Below are 15,062 nucleotides of genomic sequence, written 5' to 3' on the forward strand. Positions count from 1 at the left end.
TCAGTTCTGCTATAACTCTCACGCGTGGGGCACGTGAAGTTGGGTTCAGAACCGGCATAAAAACAGCTCAAAATAGGGTGTTCGCTAGGAGCGTGAGAGGCCGCTGCACTACTGCGCGCCGCCATCTTTTCATTCATCTTTTTTTCACTGCCATCTTTTCATTCATTTGGTCAGTAAAATTGCAAATGCTGTGTTTGGATATTTAGCAAGGCTAGCTACTAATAATAATGGTCAATATCTCAAATGTAGAATTTGGTAATTAAGTGTAGTTGGTGAATGACTATGCTTTTCAAAAAAATGAAACAACACAACCCACAAGCATTCACAATAAAAAAAACGTTATAAACATATGAATACAAGTTAAACACATGTTACTCTACCTTTGGAAGTAATTGTATATTTAACCCTTTTAAGCCTGAACCATTAAAAAATATATCTCTGAATTTCAATCTTAAATGGACTATTATGTTTCACTTCAACACAAATGCATTTCACACTGGATTTCTCCGTTGGGTGCCTTTGAGTATTTAACAAATAACAACATAAGACAATTTCAGGCCAATAGGTTTCATATCAAACATATGTTGAGAAAACACAATGAGATTACAGATCTGCAATATAAAAGCCGTTTATTAAAACACACAGATGAGTAAATATAGAGGTGAAGCAATACAAAGATAATAGTTTGTAGTAGATAAAAACTATTAAAAAACTACTTGATTTGGATATTCTTAGTAAATTTGTAGATTAAAAAACCTTAAGCAAGATATAATATTCAATAAGAAAAAGATAAGCAAGTATAAAACTTGAGTAATACAACAACCAAATATCCATCTATATCCTTCTATGGTAACAGATTTTTAATCGGACTGAACCATAGACAAATGAGAACACCATCAGAGGGAGTGAATGAGCCCACAACCTCACTGCGCTACACAAGCCTGGAGGGGGTTGATTTCAGTATGGGAACTACGGCTGACCGTTTTATTTAACCTCTGGAAAGGATTTTGTTGGCCTCTCTGCGGGGTCTGGATGCTCCTCCAGTCAACACGGCAGTACCCGGCACAGTGTCGTCTCTCTGTGGCTCTGGGTCTCACTTTTGGGAGCTCTCAGTGTCCATCACTCAAACCCAAAATACCTCTCCTTCTTCAGAACTGAACTCTGTCTCACAAAGAATGTCCTGGAATATTAAACATACGAGAAAACACAACATGGAATTCAATAAACATCATCCCTGGATAAGATTCATTTTGCTGAACCTGTAAAATCCATGATTAAATTTAGTTCATGTTTGTTTTTGGTGACAGAGTGAAACATTTGTGTAGGATAAGGTGTTCTGTCTGAAAGATTTACGATTTGCACTTTTAATTGCTGTGGGACAAATGTGCCATAGTTTTCTCTCCTGTGTGAATTCGCTGGTGTCGTTTGAGATTACTCTGTGTAGTGAAACTCTTCCCACAGTCTGAGCAGTGATACGGTTTCTCTCCTGTGTGAATGCGCTGGTGTGTTTTGAAATGACTCTGTTGATTAAAACTCTTCCCACAGTCTGAGCAGTGATACGGTTTTTCTCCTGTGTGAATGCGCTGGTGATTTTTGAGTTTACTCTGTGTAGTAAAACTCTTCCCACAGTCTGAGCAGTAATACGGTTTCTCTCCTGTGTGAATGCGCTGGTGATTTTTGAGTTTACTCGGTGTAGTAAAATTCTTCCCACAGTCTGAACAATGATGCGGTTTCTCTCCTGTGTGAATGCGCTGGTGGTTTTTGAGATTACTCTGATGATTAAAATTCCTCCCACAGTCTGAGCAGTAATACGGTTTCTCTCCTGTGTGAATGCGCTGATGTATTTGGAAAGTACTCTGTTGATTAAAACTTTTCCCACAGTCTGAGCAGTAATACAGTTTCTCTCCTGTGTGAATGCGCTGATGCAGTTTTAGTTGAATCTGTTGAGTAAAACTCATACCACAGTCTGAGCAGTAATACGGTTTCTCTCCTGTGTGAATGCGCTGGTGTTTTTTGAGATTACTCTGTTGAGTAAAACTCATACCACACTCGGAGCAGTGATACGGTTTCTCTCCTGTGTGAATGCGCTGATGCAGTTTTAGAGTCCCCAGTCTATTAAAACTCTTCCCACAGTCTGTGCAGTAATATGGTTTCTCTCCTGTGTGAATGCGCTGGTGTCGTTTGAGAGTACTCTGTTCAATAAATCTCTTCCCACAGTCTGAGCAGTGATATGTTTTTTCTCCTGTGTGAATGCGCTGGTGTATTTGGAGATGACTGCCTTGATTAAAACTCTTCCCACAGTCTGAGCAGTGATACGGTTTCTCTCCTGTGTGAATGCGTTGGTGTTTTTTTAGATTACTCTGTTGAGTAAATCTCTTTCCACAGTCTGAGCAGTGATACAGTTTCTCTCCTGTGTGAATGTGCTGGTGTGTTTTGAAATGACTCTGTTGAGTAAAACTCTTTCCACAGTCTGAGCAGTGATACGGTTTCTCTCCTGTGTGAATGCGCTGGTGATTTTTGAGAGTACTCTGTTTAGTAAAACTCTTGACAGAGTTTTGATGTTTCTCCATGTCGGGACTTGGCTTTATTTGTCTGTTAAATGTATCAAACAATTTCTGCGTGTTCTGGAGATTCTTCAGGACAGCTTGTGCTTCACCTCTTTCAGCAGTTTAACATTGCTCTTTGATAAATATCCTGTTTGTTGGTGATGAATTTTAGGAGAACATTTTCATTTCTGAAAAACACAAAGAAAAATGCCATTGAATAATAAAAAGCAGGTCAATAAACTGAAGAGAACTGCCTAAATCAGTTACACTATACAGACAAAACTACTGGGACATCTTCATATTACCATAAAAGGGGGGGTGCTGGTGGTCCTCTAGCCACCTGTTTAGTGCCTTTATAAGGACTGCCCACTGTTCAGACAGTCTTGATTCTGTTCTGGTCTCACTAGAAACTGAGAACTTAAAGAAATAAATAAAGAAATAAATAGTGATGTTACCCCTAAATCTTAAGCTTTGAGGCATGTGTTACAACCCTATAGGTCATAATTGCTGATTATTGTTTTTTTTCTTTCTGTTTGAGTGTGCCTTCCTACTGCAGGTTACTGCGTGATGTCATTTAACCAAACTGGTTGGTCACCACGAGGGGGAACCATGAATTAACATTTTCCCTGAAGTTTCCATTCCACCTTAAATATCATCACTTCTTATCAGTTGTTGTGGAAATGTAGCTATACGTTTAGTGAATAATAACTTTAACATTTCACATATAGTGTTTTTCTTTTTTCTGAGCATGTAATATTAAAAGCAGTGAACCCTCTCTCATGTTTTACTTTCTACAAATGAGATCATGTTATGTTCTCCCTCTTCAGAACAAAGTAAAAAGCCTGTGTGTAAAAAGCCTGTGAGAAAAAAAAAAGTATTTGTGTAAAAAGTCTGATTTGTCTTCAGATGGGAAGAGTCAGACTTTAGTCTGTTAAAAGTACTGTAGTCATGTAGTTGTACGGACAGCATAACACAGACTACACTGCTCAACATCACCAGACTGAGAGAGTTTTCACCTGTTTGAATACTTTGATTTGATTTGAAGATATTTAGATACTTTGAATGATCCTCTGTGAACAAGAAGAATAATCCAAATCGTGATCTGACCGTACAGCCAGTGTCATATCTCTGATAGTCCCCTCACATTCTGTGCTGCTGTGCTGTGAGGTCAGTTCAGTGCGCTATAGCATTAGCTTAACACTAGCAATATTCTAATTACGACACTTAAACGATCTCGTAATTCAGAGGATCCATTGATGTTCAGAAGGAAAATGTGCACAGATTTAAACGTGCAGAATCCTAAACGTGAATTTAGCACAAACTGTGATAGAGGTGAGTTTTTGAAAAGCCCGTTCATTTTTGCCATTTACAAAAACAGTTCAGACATGGAACCCCAAATATGGAAATAAACAATGTCACGACTTCAAAATGGCACAACTAAAAAGGCCTATAGGCTCTTTTCACGTGGCTGCCATTTCTAATTGAAAGTGAGCCTGTGATGGGAGGAGGTAGAAGTAAGTCCACACTCAACAATGGTGTGGAGCACATATCTTCAGCTCTTACCACATTTAACCACGAACGATCTAGAAAAAAAGGGTTGAAGAGGGATGTTTATTAACAAGAGCAGTTTTGTTAAAAGGATACATCAACTGTATAGAGGGGTACATCACTAATATCGAGTGTTAAGGTTTTAGCCATCATTAGCTTAGCTCGCTAATGCTAGCTAGCTGGGGCTAGCCCGACTCTCCAAGCCCGGTGACCAGTGCTGCTAACCCGACTCTAAAAAGCCTGGTGAACATTATGTAACTATATAAATATATAATTCTGGAAACATTAGTTCTTTAAAAAAATTATAAAGCATTAGCAGCACTTTTGACAAGTAATAACTAGGTAACCTAGATTTAATTTATAAGTTATAACTAGTTAACCTAGCTTTAAATTATAAGTTATAACTAGGTAACCTAGCTTTAATTTATTAGTTATAACTAGGTAACCTAGCTTAAATTTATAAGTTATAACTAGGTAACCTAGCTTTAATTTATTAGTTATAACTAGTTAACCTAGCTTTAATTAATAAGTTATAACTAGGTAACCTAGCTTTAATTTATTAGTTATAACTAGTTAACCTAGCTTTAATTAATAAGTTATAACTAGGTCACCTAGCTTTAATTTATTAGTTATAACTAGGTCACCTAGCTTTAATTTATTAGTTATAACTAGGTCACCTAGCTTTAATTTATTAGTTATAACTAGCTAACCTAGCTTTAATTTATTAGTTATAACTAGCTAACCTAGCTTTAATTTATTAGTTATAACTAGTTAACCTAGCTTTAATTAATAAGTTATAACTAGGTAACCTAGCTTTAATTTATTAGTTATAACTAGTTAACCTAGCTTTAATTAATAAGTTATAACTAGGTCACCTAGCTTTAATTTATTAGTTATAACTAGGTCACCTAGCTTTAATTTATTAGTTATAACTAGGTAACCTAGCTTTAATTTATTAGTTATAACTAGGTAACCTAGCTTTAATTTATTAGTTATAACTAGGTCACCTAGCTTTAATTTATTAGTTATAACTAGGTCACCTAGCTTTAATTTATTAGTTATAACTAGGTAACCTAACTTTAATTTATTAGTTATAACTAGGTCACCTAGCTTTAATTTATTAGTTATAACTAGGTAACCTAGCTTTAATTTATTAGTTATAACTAGTTAACCTAGCTTTAATTTAAAAGTTATAACTAGCTAACCTAGCTTTAATTTATTAGTTATAACTAGCTAACCTAGCTTTAATTTATTAGTTATAACTAGTTAACCTAGCTTTAATTAATAAGTTATAACTAGCTAACCTAGCTTTAATTTATTAGTTATAACTAGCTAACCTAGCTTTAATTTATTAGTTATAACTAGTTAACCTAGCTTTAATTAATAAGTTATAACTAGGTAACCTAGCTTTAATTAATAAGTTATAACTAGGTAACCTAGCTTTAATTAATAAGTTATAACTAGCTAACCTAGCTTTAATTTATTAGTTATAACTAGCTAACCTAGCTTTAATTTATTAGTTATAACTAGTTAACCTAGCTTTAATTAATAAGTTATAACTAGCTAACCTAGCTTTAATTTATTAGTTATAACTAGCTAACCTAGCTTTAATTTATTAGTTATAACTAGTTAACCTAGCTTTAATTAATAAGTTATAACTAGGTAACCTAGCTTTAATTTATTAGTTATAACTAGTTAACCTAGCTTTAATTTATTAGTTATAACTAGGTAACCTAGCTTTAATTAATAAGTTATAACTAGGTAACCTAGCTTTAATTAATAAGTTATAACTAGCTAACCTAGCTTTAATTTATTAGTTATAACTAGTTAACCTAGCTTTAATTAATAAGTTATAACTAGGTAACCTAGCTTTAATTTATTAGTTATAACTAGGTCACCTAGCTTTAATTTATTAGTTATAACTAGTTAACCTAGCTTTAATTTATTAGTTATAACTAGGTAACCTAGCTTTAATTTATTAGTTATAACTAGGTAACCTAGCTTTAATTTATTAGTTATAACTAGGTAACCTAGCTTTAATTTATTAGTTATAACTAGGTAACCTAGCTTTAATTTATTAGTTATAACTAGGTAACCTAGCTTTAATTAATAAGTTATAACTAGGTAACCTAGCTTTAATTTATTAGTTATAACTAGGTCACCTAGCTTTAATTTATTAGTTATAACTAGGTAACCTAGCTTTAATTTATTAGTTATAACTAGGTAACCTAGCTTTAAGTTATTAGTTATAACTAGGTAACCTAGCTTTAATTTATTAGTTATAACTAGCTAACCTAGCTTTAATTTATTAGTTATAACTAGGTAACCTAGCTTTAATTTATTAGTTATAACTAGCTAACCTAGCTTTAATTTATTAGTTATAACTAGGTCACCTAGCTTTAATTTATTAGTTATAACTAGGTAACCTAGCTTTAATTTATTAGTTATAACTAGGTAACCTAGCTTTAAGTTATTAGTTATAACTAGGTAACCTAGCTTTAATTTATTAGTTATAACTAGCTAACCAAGCTTTAATTTACTAGTTATAACTAGGTCACCTAGCTTTAATTTATTAGTTATAACTAGCTAACCTGCAGCATTAGCAGCACTGTTCACCGGGCTTGGAGAGTCGGGCTATCTCTATACAGTTACTGTATCCTATTATCTATAAAATATGAAACAGAAGTAAATACAGCACATGAACACACATTTTCAGGCTCAGTCACATGTAGTGTTTTGGCGCTGAAACGGCTGTACCTCAGAGCTGATAACCCGACCGGGGCAGAAATAATTAATTATTAGGTAAAATATGCTTCAGTACCCGCTAAAAATGCACAGAAGAGTGACTAGAACTGATATAAGAGCTCATCTTTTCTCTCAAAAATACTTATTTTTGCTTAAAACAGCACTTTTTCACGGAGCTCCTCAGCTCTGTTTACCTCCTGCGAGGCATTCAAGCTCCTCTGGAGCTACGGGGGCCGCGGAGGGACAATTAATAAAAACACGCAGTTCTCTTGTTGATGCAGGGAATTGTACTTCAACATAAAATCACAGAAAAATAAGGACCTTTTTACTGTTACAACACATTAAACAACCTCCAACAAGAGAGAGAGAGAGAGAAACTTCTCCATACCTTCTGTAGTTCAGCTGATCCTGCTCTTTCTCCTCTCCAGCTACAGCTCAGCCTCATCCGGGGTATGTAGAGCCCCGCCCCCTCCCCCGCTATATCACATTATACCCCTTCACCGCTAGAGTGAGCCCGCGAGGGAGTCCTCAATGCATGGAGCTGAATGGAGCTAAACAGCTAAAACTCTCATTTAAAACACTGTATAACTACTTCTCTGGAGTTTTCCTTTAATTTTACAAAGTAGAACAAAGTATTTAACTGAAATAGGAAAGAAAATGTGCCCCTATATTTCCATTTTCTACAACAAATGTTTTATTCAGTAGATTTACTAGCATTACTGCTACTGATGCTGGAGTTACACACAGAGCTCGTTTAAAATAATTAAAACTGTAGTTCATAAGCTTTAATAATTATCTCTGTGGTGATGAAATAGTTTTAGTTCTATTTTTTTTTTAATAAGTACAATTCTTACTGTATAATGTATCAAACATTTATAAATTATTATTTTGCTATTCCAGTTCAAACCTTTTTTTTAATCTAAATTTCATTTAAAATATTATGGTTACATTTTCTTTACATTTACCTTCTTGATGTCCTGCAGATTCTTGAAAAGGAGATCGTACTGCAGCAGATCTTGTTTGTTGCTCACCTTGTCTAAAGTCTTTTTTATTCTAAAGTCTATTTATGTATTCTGAAAGCTTTCCATAAATTGAGGTCATTCACAGCTCCTCCCTGTAAAATCACTCTCTGACATCACAATGGACCATCCTGATTTCTGTATAGAAGGGTACTTCCCACTTATAAACGCATTTGAAATTTCATATGCAAATATCATTTTAAAAGTAATAATTATAAAAATAAAAGGATTTGTTTAAGAGTTCAGTGTCAGTGTCACAATTGGTACTCTAAAACAACAGCACTGATCTTTCCATTGTAATTAGTAAGTGTTATTTGTTGGAGTTTTACAGGAGCAAACAGACAATCTCTATAGAGGAAAAAAAAACTCTGCTCTGAATCTCAAGCCACTTGACAGTCTGAAATGTATAAAAACGTATAAACATTTTTTTTATTCTAAAAAGTATCAAACATTTATAAATTATTTTTAAAAATAATTTTGAAATGTTTAATACTTTATAAAATATTTTTTTATTAATTTCATCTAAACAGAAAAAGTATAACTATTTAATTCACAGTAGAGATAATTATTAAAGCTTTTAAACTGCAGTTTTAATCATTTTAAACAAGCTGTGTCTAACTCCAGCATCAGTGGCAGTAATGCTAGTAAATTTACTGAATAAAAAACATTAGTTGTTGAAAATGGAAATATAGGGGCACATTTTCTTTCCTATTTCAGTTAAATACTTTGTTCTACTTTGTAAAATTAAAGGAAAACCCCAGAGAAGTAGTTATACAGTGTTTTAAATGAGAGTTTTAGCTGTTTAGCTCCATTCAGCTCCATGCATTGAGGACTCCCTCGCGGGCTCCCTCTAGCGGTGATGGGGTATAATGTGATATAGCGGGGGAGGGGGCGGGGCTCTACATAACCCGGATGAGGCTGAGCTTCCGGGGTCTGTAGCTGGAGAGGAGGAAAAGCAGAATCAGCTGAACTACAGAAGGTACTCTCTCTCACACAAACTCTCACTCACTCTCCCTCAAAGGTAAGTGAGCGCTGGATGTTAATCTACACAGATTTCTCTTATGAAAACTGTTTATTTGGGTGTTTAAAGCGCTTCTGTTTATTTACAGTAAGCTTAGATTTACAGATTCTTTCAGCACTAAGGCAGGAGCATTAGCATTAGCAAAATTAGCTTGTAAAATGACCCAGTGTTGTTACCAATACCACACCTAACAGCTGAAGTTAATTATAAAGGAAAGGATTAACCATTACAGACAGCTTGCACATTATCCAACCATTTAGGTTATATACTAACAACTTAACACAAATTTAATGTGTTTAAAACATTCAGGCTGCTAATAGTATTTTATTGTTTGAAATTGCCTAGCTTAGCTTAGTTATCTAGATAGCTTTGGCTAGATTAGCTAAAGGTGGATAACCTTAACTTACCTTCAAAATTAATGTACCCCTCTATCCAGTTGCTGTATTTAAAAAAAAAAATGTTATTCAATATTTTTGTGGTACATAAAAAGCACCACATATCTTTTTATGCCGAGATTTAAAAAAGTATTAGCAATAGCAAAATGTTTTATGATGTGATTTTTTAATGTGGTAATAGTGTTTAAGTGTTCATCTACAGTGGGAGCTGATGTGTGACATGACTGGCAGAGAGAAAAAGAGAACTGTTTAATAGACAGAACTGGCCCAGAATAGGGGACCAAAGTAGCTGATGATATCTATCTAGCCAATGTTCCCAGTCCTTTTTTTAACCCAAGTATCTAATGTTATCTAGCTAGCCAATGTTCCCAGTCCTTTTTTTAACCCAAGTATCTAATGTTAATCAGCTAGCCAATGTTCCCAGTGCTTTTTTAACCAATTATTTGTTATCTAGCTAGCCAATGTTCCCAGTGCTTTTTTAACCAATTATTTGTTATCTAGCTAGCCAATGTTCCCAGTGCTTTTTTAACCAAGTATCTAATGTTATCTAGCTAGCCAATGATCCCAGTGCATTTTGAACCCAAGTATCTAACGTTATCTAACTAGCCAATATGCCCAGTGCATTTTAACCCAAGTCCCAGTAGTTTTGTATGTATATTGTAACTTAATTAAGGCAGTTCTCTTCAGTTTATTGCCCTGCTTTTATTTAAATATTCTTCTTTGTGTTTTCCAGAAATGAAAAACATTCTCCTGAAATTCATATTTAACTAAGAGCAAAGTTAAACTGCTGAAAGAGGTGAAGCTGAAGCCATCCTGCAGAATCTCCAGAACACACAGACATTGTTTGATACATTTAACAGACAAATGAAGCCAAGTCCCGACATGGAGAAACATCAGCACTCTGTCAAGAGTTTTACTAAACAGAGTACTCTCAAAATACACCAGCGCATTCACACAGGAGAGAAACCGTATTACTGCACAGACTGTGAGAAGAGTTTTAATCGAAAGAGTACTCTCAAAAATCACCAGCGCATTCACACAGGAGAGAAACCATATCACTGCTCAGACTGTGGGAAGAGTTTTACTAATCAGAGTAAACTCAAAAATCATCAGCGCATTCACACAGGAGAGAAACCATATTACTGCTCATACTGTGGGAGGAGTTTTACTACACATAGTGATCTCAAAAAACACCAGTGCATTCACACAGGAGAAAAACTGTATCACTGCTCAGACTGTGGGAAGAGTTTTACTCAACAGGGTCATCTCAAAAAACACCAGCGCATTCACACAGGAGAGAAAACTATCACAAATTTGTCCCACAGCAATTAAAAGCGCAAATCTTAAATCTTTAGAACAGAACACCTTATTCTACACAAATGTTTCACTTTGTCACTTGGGACACGTTCCACCAGAAACAAACATGAACTGAATTTAACAATGGATTTTACAGGTTCAGCAAAATGACTCTCATTCATGGATGATGTTTATAGAATTTAATGTTGTGTTTTCTCGTATGTTTGATATTTCAGGACATTCTTCGTGAGACAGAGCACAGTTTTAAGGGTAGTTACGTTATGAGTTTAGTTCTGAAGAAGGGAAGGTCGTTTGAGCGAGGGCACTGCCAGACCTTGCACCAGATGTTAGATTAGCATAACTTAGTCTTTAAAATTTAGATGTCGTAGTTGTTAGGAGTAGAGTACGATTCTTAATTTTCTGTAAACATTTCAGTGCTTGTGCTTAGAAGGTTTTGAATGCATTTAATCTCTTTTCTAGTATATACAGACTTTATTATTTCCATTAATTTCTAGTATCTTTGTTTTTGCTCTGTGTTAGTTCCCCAAGATTAGCATAGTGTAGCTTAATGCTATTAACCGACAGGCCCCTCTGTATGAAAGGAGAAACACCACCTGAGGAACTCCAGAGAGTGCTCCCAAAAGTGTGACCCAGAGCCACAGAGAGACGACACTGTGCTAGGTACTGCCGTGTGGACCGGAGGAGCATCCAGACCCGCAGAGAGGCCAACAAAATCCTTTCCAGAGGTTAAATAAAACGCTCCAGCTGTAGTTCCCATACTGAAATCAACCCCCTCCAGACATGTGTAGCGCTGTAAGGTTGCGGGCTCATTCACTCCCTCTGATGGTGTTCTCATTTGTCTATGGTTCAGTCTGATTAAAAATCTGTTAGCATAGAGGGATATTTGGTAGCGTTTTAATACTCAAGTTTTATACTCTCTTATCATTCCCTTATTGAGTATTATATGTTGTTGAAGTTTTTTTATCCTCCAAATTTACTAAGAATATCCAAATCATCAAGTTTCTTAATATTTTTTATCCAGCACCAACAATTATGTTTGTGTTGCTTCACCTCTATATTTACTCATCTCTGTGGTTTTATAAACGGCTTTTATATTGCAGATCTGCAATCTCATTGTGTTTTCTCAACATATGTTTGACATGAAACCTATAGGCCTGAGATGATCTTATGTTATTATTTGTTAAATATAGTCCAGTGTGAAATGGATTTGGGTTGAAATGAAACATATTAGGCATTTTCACATTTGAATTTCAGAAAGAAATTGATTTAATGGTTCAGGCTTTAAAGGGTTAGATATACAATTACTTCCAATGGTAGAGTAGCATGTGTGTTTAACGTGTATTCATATGTTTTTTGTAATTGTGAATGCTTGTGGTTTGTGTTGTTCTGTTTTTTGAAGAGCATAGCCATTGACCAATTACACTTAATTACCAAAATCTACATTTGATTTATTGACCATTTTTTAATCTGTATCTAGTCTAGCTAAATGTCCAAACAAAGTATTTCCTGTTTTACTGACCATTATTATTGATAGCTAGCTTAGCTAAATATCCAAATAAAACATTTGTTGTTTAACTGACCATTATTATTTGTAGCTAGCCTAGCTAAATTTACAAACAAAGCAGTTGCTTTTTTTACTGACCAATGTAAATGTTTCAGTACTAGTAACAGTGTTTCACGTCTGGTAAATTTGTTTTATTTCTTGCTATTTTTTTTTTCTAAATGTAATTTGTGTTCTCTTTCAAGCTTTCATTCGGTATCTCACTATGGGATACACCCCTCTCGCATATTCTCATGTAGCCCGGCTAAAATATGTAAAACTCCCTAGTTCTTAAATAGCTACACTTATAAATACAATAATAAATAAAATAATATAAATTCATAGTAATGGTTTAAAAACGTACTCACAGGCTCAAAATAGTCATTGTGTTTGTGTAAATAGTTTAAAAAGAAAACAAAAGCCGCACAGATTACATATTTCATGTATTTTCTGTGTTAATGCAAGAAGGTTAGCTAAAAGTGATTAAGGGATCTACTGAGGGGAGAAGTGTACAGGTGAGGGTGGAGTAGAGGATTGGAACAGGCCCGCCCACGGGACGAGAGAGAACAGCGGAGATGCGGGAGTAGCAGCGCGGGAGAGGCGAGGAGGAAAAAGTTCCTCACAGGCTGAACTAAATTCACTAATAATCAGTATTAATTAAACTAACCGGTAATTTTAAGGACACTGAAGTCCATACTGAGAGTGTGCTGGTGGATAAAGCTGGGATAATCTCTCTATAAGTAAAGTTCTGTTAGCACTGTTAGCTTGGCCAGCTCGGCTAGCTGTGTTTAGCCTCGTGTATTAGCTGCTCTGCGCTAGCCGTGAACTCTCCGCTGCAGCGCCGCTCCGACAGACTGTTCCCCGGACTGACTCGCGCTCTCTCCGCCTCCACTGAACACCAGGACCGCTAACACTGCTAACCAGAGAGCGCTCTGAGTCCCCGCGTGGATCAGAGTTCCTCTGAGGGAAAACGCTCCGTGCTGCAGGACCCCGCGCTCTGCTCCCGCTCATATTCACTGAATCTGAGGTAAATCTGAAACTCTTATTTCTGCTCGTTAGAGTAAAGCGGACATTAAGCTCCGAACCAGACCTGCACCGTTTAGTTCTGTTCATTTCATCTATAATTCTGTTCTTTATGAGTGTATTCTTTAGAGTGGGCCCACATTTTTTTATATAAAATGTTTACACACTAAATTATAATATATTTATGTTTGGTACGTTTGAGCTAGGGCGCCGCCATGTTGCCCGTGCAGCACTGGTGACGTCACGAGGTTGGTTGGTTTAAGAGCCCAGTTACAGAGCTAGCGTAAAAGAGCTTGTTGTTTGTGGAGATTATGGATGAAGATGAAGCTGAACTAGGCTAATGTGGAGCATTCACTCAGAGATCTTTCCTGTATAAACCTGAGCAGGACTTTTCAGATGCTTTTCTGAGAGAGAGACGTTTTTGGAGTGTCTACCCAGCTAACCAAATAACGTTGTCGTTACGTGCGCGCGACGTAACTTGGTGACCAAAATTTTGTCACAGCAACGTAACCGCTTACGTTGTGACAACCGGAAAAGTGAAAGTCCCGGATTCGTTGTGGCAACGTAACTCTTGACGGTCCCAGCACGTTGTGACCACGTTGTAGGAACGTCGGCTAATAGTTGTCAGTTGGTAATGGGTAGGTAACCTTCATTATTATTGCTTCTTTATTAGGGCGGACTACTAGATAGTCCTCATATGCCCAAATCCATGTATATCTAGTTATTTAATTAAGATTCTGGACCCAAATTGTCCTGATTTATTTTATGTAGTAAATTATGAAGTGGTGGTTTCTTATTTTAATTAATCAAGGCTCAAATTTAATAAAAATACAATAACTTTATTAGCAAACACAGGATTAATAACATAACACATTAACAAATCAATACTACTACTATACTACTACTACTACTACTACTAGTGCTGTAGCTACTACTACTGTTGCTGCTACTCCTACTACTACTACTAGTGCTGGTGCTACTACTCCTACTACTACTACTGCTGCTGCTGCTACTACTCCTACTGCTGCTACTACTCCTACTACAAGTGCTGCTGCTACTACTCCTACTACTACTACTAGTGCTGCTGCTACTACTCCTACTACTAGTGCTGCTGCTACTACTACTACTCCTCCTCCTACTACTACTAGTGCTGCTGCTGCTACTACTACTAGTGCTGCTGCTGCTACTACTACTACTAGTGCTGCTGCTGCTACTACTACTACTAGTGCTGCTGCTGCTACTACTACTACTAGTGCTGCTGCTGCTACTACTACTACTAGTGCTGCTGCTACTACTACTCCTCCTCCTACTACTAGTGCTGCTGCTGCTACTACTACTACTACTAGTGCTGCTGCTGCTACTACTACTACTACTACTACTAGTGCTGCTGCTACTACTTCAACTACTAGTGCTGCTGCTGCTACTCCTACTACTAGTGCTGCTGATACACCTTATAATATACTACTTATAATAATAATAATAATAATAATAATAATGATAATTTCCAAAACAAACAAACAGATGCCACTGCTGCTGCAAACCAGGTTAATCTTCCAATTCTGAAAGCCCCAACATTTCATCTGTCAGCGGGAGACGTGGCTGTTACGAGAAAAAAAGGTAAGTATTATTTTTATTTTAAATTTCTGTAGTGCTGTAACATATTAAATGATAAATTTCCATGTCTGCTCTGACATTATGCTGGTGTTGTAGTTAACATGTAGTTGTAGTTAACACTAAAAGTAGTTTTGTCTTTTTCTTTATGTTACATTAAAACATAAAATAAAATAATAAATGTACCCAAGGGTAAGTGAATTAATATGTGGTTACTACATGCATTCTCACATTCTCTGAATAAATGTATGCTTTTTAATATAAGCAGGCTTCCTCATATTTGTGAATACACATTTA

General features: G+C 35.8%; 4 protein-coding genes across 5 annotated transcripts in view; 1 reads left to right on the forward strand and 3 right to left on the reverse strand.

Moving 5' to 3' along the window:
• Window positions 1-15,062, forward strand: part of LOC125801477 (zinc finger protein 239-like) — a 558,408-nt gene that overhangs the window by 83,882 nt on the left and 459,464 nt on the right. The gene's annotated exons all lie outside the window — the stretch shown is intronic.
• The window catches only part of LOC125801526 (zinc finger protein 3-like), a 63,661-nt gene that overhangs the window by 25,565 nt on the left and 23,034 nt on the right, over window positions 1-15,062 (reverse strand). The gene's annotated exons all lie outside the window — the stretch shown is intronic.
• Window positions 611-15,062, reverse strand: part of LOC125801347 (zinc finger protein 271-like) — a 773,213-nt gene continuing 758,761 nt past the window's right edge. Inside the window, exon 4 of the transcript XR_007438675.1 lies at window positions 611-922. The gene's annotated coding sequence lies outside the window, so the exon portion shown is untranslated. The remainder of the gene's footprint in view (window positions 923-15,062) is intronic.
• Window positions 611-15,062, reverse strand: part of LOC111194581 (zinc finger protein 239-like) — a 693,226-nt gene continuing 678,774 nt past the window's right edge. The window contains exons 1-2 of one of the 2 annotated variants that reach the window (XM_049477629.1): window positions 7,228-7,274; window positions 611-2,734 (exon numbers count right to left, since the gene is read on the reverse strand). In XM_049477629.1, the coding sequence (XP_049333586.1) occupies window positions 1,365-2,570 (1,206 nt within the window). In that variant the 5' untranslated portion in view covers window positions 2,571-2,734; window positions 7,228-7,274 and the 3' untranslated portion in view covers window positions 611-1,364. Of the gene's footprint in view, window positions 2,735-7,227; window positions 7,275-15,062 lie in introns of those variants that run through there. The other variant, XM_049477630.1, reaches the window with a different exon arrangement.

Source organism: Astyanax mexicanus, chromosome 4 (assembly GCF_023375975.1).
Source record: "Astyanax mexicanus isolate ESR-SI-001 chromosome 4, AstMex3_surface, whole genome shotgun sequence".
NCBI lineage: Eukaryota > Metazoa > Chordata > Actinopteri > Characiformes > Acestrorhamphidae > Astyanax > Astyanax mexicanus.